The sequence below is a fragment of the Mizuhopecten yessoensis genome, unplaced genomic scaffold (genome assembly GCF_002113885.1).
Source record: "Mizuhopecten yessoensis strain PY_sf001 unplaced genomic scaffold, ASM211388v2 scaffold5155, whole genome shotgun sequence".
NCBI classification, from domain to species: domain Eukaryota; kingdom Metazoa; phylum Mollusca; class Bivalvia; order Pectinida; family Pectinidae; genus Mizuhopecten; species Mizuhopecten yessoensis.
In genome coordinates, this window is record NW_018405907.1 from 20827 (window position 1) to 29327 (window position 8501).

The 8501-nt window shown below is 35.7% G+C and overlaps 1 protein-coding gene across 2 annotated transcripts in view; it reads right to left on the reverse strand.

Annotated features, from left to right (window-relative positions):
* Nucleotides 1–3395: 3395 nt before the first annotated feature.
* Nucleotides 3396–8501, reverse strand: part of LOC110450315 (dynein heavy chain 2, axonemal-like) — a 5919-nt gene continuing 813 nt past the window's right edge. The window contains exons 2-6 of one of the 2 annotated variants that reach the window (XM_021497780.1): nucleotides 7932–8221; nucleotides 7437–7526; nucleotides 4962–5129; nucleotides 4284–4412; nucleotides 3396–3873 (exon numbers count right to left, since the gene is read on the reverse strand). In XM_021497780.1, the coding sequence (XP_021353455.1) occupies nucleotides 3646–3873; nucleotides 4284–4412; nucleotides 4962–5129; nucleotides 7437–7526; nucleotides 7932–8048 (732 nt within the window). In that variant the 5' untranslated portion in view covers nucleotides 8049–8221 and the 3' untranslated portion in view covers nucleotides 3396–3645. The remainder of the gene's footprint in view (nucleotides 3874–4283; nucleotides 4413–4961; nucleotides 5130–7436; nucleotides 7527–7931; nucleotides 8222–8501) is intronic. The other variant, XM_021497781.1, reaches the window with a different exon arrangement.

The following is an 8501-nucleotide window of genomic DNA, read 5'->3' on the forward strand; positions in this document are numbered from 1 at the left end:
CAACCTCGATATCTAGTATTTCAGGTAAACAATCAACCTCGATATCTAGTACTTTAGATAAACAACCCACCTCGACATCTAGTACTTCAGATAAACAACCCGCTTCGATATCTAGTATTGTTGGTACACAATCCACCTCGACATCTATTACTTCAGATAAACAATCAACCTCGATATCTAGCACTTCAGGTAAACAATCAACCCCGATATCTACTACTTAAGGTAAACAACAAACCTCGATATCTAGTACTTTAGGTAAACAACCAACCTCGATATCTAGTACTTTAGGAACACAACCCACTTCGACATCTATCACTTCAGGTACACAATCAATCTCAATATCTAGTACTTCAGATAAACAACCAACCTCGACATCTAGTACTTCAGATAAACAACCCGCTTCGACATCTATCACTTCAGATAAATAATCAACCTCGATATCTAGTACTTTAGATAAACAATCAACCTCGATATATATCACTTCAGGTAAACAATCATCCTCGAAATCTAATACTTTCGGTAAACAACCCACCTCGATATCTAGTACTTCAGGTACAAAACCCACCTCGACATCTAGTACTGCAGATAAACAACCCGCTTCGACATCGATCACTTCAGATAAACAAACAACCTCGATATATATCACTTCAGGTAAACAACCAACCTCGTTATAATCAACCTCCTATCACTTCATTTCAGGTAAACAACCCACCTCGACATCTACCACTTCAGGTTAACAATCAACCTCGATATCTAGTATTTCAGGTAAACAATCAACCTCGATATCTAGTACTTTAGATAAACAACCCACTTCGACATCTAGTACTTCAGATAAACAACCCGCTTCGACATCTATCACTTCAGATAAACAATCAACCTCGATATCTAGCACTTCAGGTAAACAATCAACCTCGATATCTACTACTTTAGGTAAACAACAAACCTCGATATCTAGTACTTTAGGTAAACAACCAACCTCGATATCTAGTACTTTAGGTACACAACCCACTTCGACATCTATCACTTCAGGTTCACAATCAATCTCAATATCTAGTACTTCAGATAAACAACCCGCTTCGACATCTATCACTAGGTAAACAACACACCTCGATATCTAGTACTTTAGATCTAGTACTTCAGGTACACAACCAACCTCGACATCTAGTAATGTAGGTACACAATCCACCTCGACATCCAGTACTTCAGATAAACAACCCACCTCGATATCTAGTACTTTAGATAAACAATCAACCTCGATATCTATCACTTCAGATAAACAATCAACCTCGATATCTAATGCTTTAGGTAAACAACCCACCTCGATATTAAGAACTTCAGGTACACAACCCACCTCGACAGCTATCACTTTAGATAAACAACCAACCTCGATATCTAGTACTTTAGGTAAACAACCAACCTCGATATCTAGTACTTCAGGTACACAACCCACCTCGACATCTATCACTTCAGGTAAACAATCAATCTCAATATCTAGTACTTCAGATAAACAACCCACCTCGACATCTAGTACTTCAGATAAACAAACCGCTTCGACACCTATCACTCCAAATTAACAACCAACCTCGATATCTAGTATTGTAGGTACACAATCCACCTCGACATCTAGTACTTCAGATAAATAATCAACCTCGATATCTAGTACTTTAGATAAACAATCAACCTCGATATCTAGCACTTCAGATAAACAATCAACCTCGATATCTAATACTTTAGGTAAACAGCCCACCTCGATATCTAGTACTACAGGTACACAACCCTCCTCGACAGCTATCACTTTAGATAAACAACCAACCTCGATATCTAGTACTTCAGGTAAACAACCAACCTCGATATCTAGTACTTCAGGTAAACAACATACCTCGACATCTAGAACATCAGATAAACAACCAACCTCGTTATATAGTACTTCAGGTAAACAACCAACCTCGATTTCAAGTACTTCAGGTAAACAACCAACCTCGATATCTAGTACTTCAGGTAAACAACTCTAGTACTTCATGTAAACAACCCACCTCGACATCTATCACTTCAGATAAACAACCAACCTCGATATCTAGTACTTCAGGTAAACAACCCACCTCGACATCTAGAACATCAGATAAACAACCAACCTCGTTATATAGTACTTCAGGTAAACAACAAACATCGATTTCTAGTACTTCAGGAAAACATTCCACCTGGACATCTATCACATCAGATAAACAACCAACCTCGATATCTAGTACTTCATGTAAACAACCCACCTCGACATCTAGTACATCAGATAAACAACCAACCTCGATATCTAGTACTTCAGGTAAACAATCAACCTCGATATCTAGTACTCCAGGTAAACAACCCACCTCGATATCTAGTAATTCATATTAACAACCAACCTCGATATCTAGTACTTCAGGTAAATTTTACCCTCTCCCAAAGGGAGAGCAGATGACCCATGGTTATTAAATTTTCCAATTAAGTTATAAAGGACCTTTCGATATACATTAAGGGTATTGGATTGTAGTACATCTGTGTCTGAGGAAGAAGGTTTTTTAACTTTTAAGTATTTCCCCCATATGGGCTCAAGCCTCTGAGGCAAAAGAAGATCTTATTTACATATCATCTTATTGCCATCTCGTCACAATTATTCCAACCATGTTTGAATATTTTCTACTGGAAATGGACAAAATTTACCCAAAAGTGTTATTTCCCTATATAAACTAGAATGAACTTTACCCCCTCTCCGAAAAAAAATGGGTGGCCAAGAGATAGTGATATTTACAATTTAGATAAATCCCCTGATGGTCTTTCCATCCATGCATAAAATTTGTGTACATCTGAGTCTGAAAAAAGTATTTTTTTTTGATTGGTTGATTTTCCCTTTGGGGCTCCGCCCTGGCCCCTGGGGTTGGGGCAGGAATCCCTACTTTACAGTTTGATACCCTCTTCTCCGAGGATGATTATCACCAAGTTTGAATATTTTTCAATGAAAAGACGACTCATTTACAGCTGAGTAGACTGGAACAAGCGGAGTTAAGTATTTTGTTCAAAGATACAATACAGTGCCCAGACGTGACTCGAACCCGCAACCCTTGGGTTACGAGCACCGGCGTCCTACCACTAGACTACTAGAAAACTGATAAAGCTCTGGGAAAATTATTTATCTTTTATAATTTTCTTCTGTAGTGCTATAGAACTATACAGGTCTACTCATTGTATTAATAATAATGTACAAACATTTTTTTTTATCTGTATAAATTAGGGTTGGCAAAACCGACGAAACCTACGTAACCAGTTTACCAAAAAATCTTCCAAACAAGGAACTGATTAATCGATCAGTTTCGTAATCAAACTATCAACAACAACAAATACATTCTGTTTAGCAGATTTTCTTTTCAAAGCATACAATATTTCAAATATATTTATATTAACACACCAGTTTACTTGTGTATTTTAAACTTTAAACACAGGAAATAATGTGAACTCAAATTTTATGTACTGTTGATCAGCAGAATTAAATAGTATTCCATAACGTTTTGAAAAAAATACTGTAATGACCAATGGTCAGTACAATTTCCCTGTTCAAAACTACTATACTTCACCTAACATTGTCATTACGAAAGAATCTAAGTCTTTCAATTATTATTAAACAACCGTCTCAACTGGCAATGTCGGCATCAAAGGAAGAGACCCGAGGGTTAATTTCTGGTAGCGTTTGATAAACATGTCCTTGTTTATCTCCCAAATCTCGCCGTAGTTGTCCCACGTACTCAGATAGTTCTGTAGATTGTCGGCATTTGGCTGCATTTCTGTGTTTATAACCGTCTGGATCTTCTTTGTCGCCTCGTCCCTCGATATCACATCATGGATTGGCTGCAATTTACATCAAAATGTCACTAATTTGGGTCATATTCATCGAAAAAAATAGATATGAAAATATCTTTTTTGAAAACTGGGGTTACAATTTTTTTCTTGATTTGTTTCTTGATTACACAAATAAAAAGGTATGTGAACAAACTTATGTTGATGTATAAAACAAAACCTGTCTAGAATGACAACTTTTTCAAGAGACGGCCTCTTCTTCAGCACTTTCCTTTCATGATTTTAGGATTTTATGAATTTGGTTTAGAGAGGGTGAACCTGTTGTACAGACCACCTGTCTGGAGAGACCACTTTAACTTGTCCTTGAATATGTTCTTCGTTCAGGAAATTTGCATGAGAAAACCTAATCAATGAATTAAAACCAATATCTGCTTGAGTATATCTTGTACACATGTATTTACATCTTTGGTGGAGCGTTTTCTGGTGAGGATATTGGGAAGACGGACAATGCCGGACACAGCCTTGGTCAGCTGACCTCCAATACTGCCTATCCCATTGGCCAGCTGTTTAAGTGTTGGCTGGAATTCTACCTATATAAATCAAGTACATTACATAATGATTTGGAACGAAATCATTCAAACTATCTAAAACTAGTAAAACTAAAATACTGACAGGTTAGCAAGGGTCTCGCTATGCGCCTGACCCCTCCTAAAAGTTTAGTTTTAGCATCAGTAGCTATGATATTGACCATAAAAACTGTTAAACCCCTATTGCACATCTTCATACCTCAGTGTATCGTCCCTTTAAATTAAAAAAATAGACTGTTGGATTCTGATTTAGGACCATAATATATCCCCCTCCAGAAGTCTATTTTCAGTGAGTGACCTTGACCTTTACCTAAGACAAATTTCAAACCCCTATAGCTATATGTATTGAACATTTATATTTCACAGTGTATCAACATGTCAAATTTCAGAAAGTCTTTCAATTTCCGAGATAATCTTTTTCTAACAGTTTCTCTAAGCATCTCACTTTATATATCGCCAAGCATATTTATAATGCCAAAATCTGGTCGGACAAATGGTGGCAATATAACAAGGTTTTACTGTTGATAAGACTGATTATATGTAATTTCCTACCTTATCACCTTGGAGACAAACTTTTACCCTAAACACAGGGTTAGGGGCGGACTTCCCGTCTCCGTTGATGGCCTTGGACAGTTTCTGGGGAGACCATTTGATGTTGAGTCGGAAGGCTTCCTCCACCATCCTGTCAATCTTCCCCGTGTATCTGTGCCAGAGTTGTATCTGTAGCATAATATCGTTAGTGTATATTTTTTCATTCCGTCAGCTAAACATGATACATGGTAGTCCTTTTAGGAGATACATTTTAAAGGAAATGTGTTGCATACCATCATAAATGTAAAAAGATGCATTTCCAACCTTATAGAATGAGAAAAAAATCCTATTTAATCTTTTGGAACAGTTAGTTTTGTTTCATGATACACCTTAAACAAACTGTTTTATCAAATGGTGGAACAGACATTTTTGAAGAGTTATTAATTTGTGTTTCCTATGGTTTCCATTTCAAGACACAAATTAGTAACACTTCATGTTTGATTACTGATATATTTCCGACAGTATGATAGAGAGACTTGGACACATTCACATGTAATAGTTTTTTGTCTTACGCTTCCATAACAACATTTTTTAGATGGCAAGTTAATTTAGTCATTGTTGTAATACCTTCCCACTGCCCTGGTTCTCGTAAAAAACGTATAAAATACCTTTCCAGAACAGCTATTCCGTCTTTTCGTATTGCAGAGTTATCTGCTCTTGTGACCAGGGTTTGATTTTTACGTCATTTGTTTGAGTACTTTTTCAAGGATCTCCTAATGTGCGAATAGATAATGATAAAATAGCTGCTGCTGAAATTTTAAATAATGATCTTAATAGAATATCTATGTGGGCAAATAGATGGGGTATACTTTTTAATCCCAACAAAACAGAAGCCCTACTAATTTCAAGCAAACATAATACTGATGGACTACATCCTGAGGTTATATTCATTAAACAACATTGTGGCAAACGTAAAAAGCATAAACGTTTTGGAGTTTTTCTTAATTGTCATGGTTCATGGTCAGACCACATCAATTGTATTTATGAAAAAACATAAAAAAAATAATCTGTTCAGATCACTTAAATATAGGCTCGACAGGGAATCTTTAGAAATAATATTCGTCCAAACCTTGAGTATGCAAGTGTTTTGTGGAATAATTGTAATCAGACAGAATCCGATCTTCTTGCATCCATCCAGCTAGATGCTGCTAGAATAGTTACTGGACTACGTAGGAGTACTAGTCATGGTGTCATTTATAATGAACTAGGATGGGGTACATTTAAAAATGCAGAAATGACCAGCAACATATGCTATTTTTTAAAATAACAAACCGTCATAGCCCGAATTATCTGTTTGAAAACATTGAACCTTATATTATAAACAATGACTTAGTGACTCATGATATCCGACATCAACGTATATTTCAAACACCCATTTGCAGAACTAGTATATATTTTAACAGTTTCTTTCCTAGTATGATGTATCGGTGGAATAGATCCGATTGTAATTATTATAATTTGAGGCCGGTAAGTGAACTTAAAAAGCAACTCGTCCATCATGCCATTCTTCCTAATGCTGAGGATACATGTACAAATGCTTTTAAATATGGAGGGACTATATCTTTTAATATCATTTTATGTCAAATAAGAAACCATGCAAGTCAATTAAATTCTGATCATTTTTAGAGACCACCTTACTAATAGCCCATCCTGTATATGTGGCAACCATGACTAAGATGTGGATCACTTCTTTCTATACTGTCCTCGGTATATAATCCGAAGACAAAACCTATGAGATTCTCTGTCTCATTTTCAGCTTAACATTAAACTAAACCTACATTTAAATATCGACTTAAACCTGATTGAACATTTAGTAAATAATACCAATATACTAACTAGGGGAAGTAACCATCTTAGTCATGATCCCAATTCTGCTATTTGTGTCTGTGTTCAGAAATATATTTAGTCTACTTACAGATTTTGAAATAACTGTTAATTCTAGTCCGAATGTGTATGTATACATGTCGATATGAATACTCCTTCAACATGGCTCCTGCTCTGGATTGTCAATGACTAGGTAAGCACACAGTGGTGGTGTGTATGGACATTTTAGTGCTGCCCAGTTATAGTTGTTATCTGGAGTAGGAGTGGTGATTGAGGACTAGTTGGTGTTACACATTATTCAAATAATAATATTTAATATGGTGCTTTTATACCCTGTACAAGGGAATTGTAAATATACGATACATTATTACAATGTCCACGTTTGACTGAGGTATATTACCTATAGCATAGCATGACCTTTCGTGATCAATGATACAAACTTATTATTTTGTGTGTCTGAATGGGGGCAATTCAACACAATTTGAATGTTCTATTTAATTTTCTATTAAAATGAATCTCCATGCAAAACTATTTTATGGCCATAAATCCAAAATTACCTCATCATAATTTATTTTTTATTTTTAATAAAAATGCAAAAATAATAAAACATACCTCAATGCCGTCGTTTTTGAAGACTTCACACGTCAATTTCATGGTTCTGACTAACTCCTCGTGTAAAGCCTTCAATTCTCTATGATATGCCTGAAAAATATAAAGAGGACATAATAACTTTCAAATTTCAAATGTGTTCTCTCATTCGAAAACCATTTTTCCTTCTACATATACTGCTGTGAATATTAACTTATAAACTTTTACATGTTTATTAAAAAAGAATTTGACACTTCATAATCATCCCTCTAAATTTGGTTATTCATCAATTATGTTGATAAGATGATTTTTGGATCATTTAAAAAGTTAATTACCAAGGAAATGTAAAGGAAAAACAAGTCAAGTAACTAGGTTACACCCAATGACTTGCTCCAGGTTTAATGATACATTTTAAATATGAGTGAAGTCTCAATCTCTGGATCTGAAAGGTTCATTGTACTAAGAATTTCCAACACATAAAATATAAAAACATAATAGAAATAAATAATCACGCCTAACCTGTTCTTCATTAAATTCCAAATTATCGTAGACTTCACGAGGGTCTATGCTAATCAAATGCATATCCTTTATTTGAACACATTGCTTAGAAATGACCATATTAGTGTTCTTAGTCATCCACAACCACCTGTATCTGACTGGCGTTGATACGACAGTCCGTCAGGGAAAAGTCTGAAATACCCTTCGATGCCTAGGTCGATTTGGTTAGACCAGAGTGAATCTTCTTGTCTAGGAAACGAAACCTTTCTTTAAATAGTCTTCGTTCTTCCACAGACAGGGCTGCAATTATTCTGAAGAGAAAAAATTAACACAATTTTAAACTTAACTAGAAAAGTTATAAAAACATATGCCCATGCTCAATTGCTTTTTGACAAATTTCTATAAACTGTAATGAAACTTTCACAGTTGGCTCCTGAAATACAAACTCTTTTCAAGTATTCACATGCATGACCTCTATATAAGTTTGATCAAAGCTTGTTAACAATTAAACTGCTTACGGAAAGGACAAGATAGGATGTAACGGAGTATATACCATATACCCCCCCCCCCCCCCCCCCCCCCCCCCCCCCC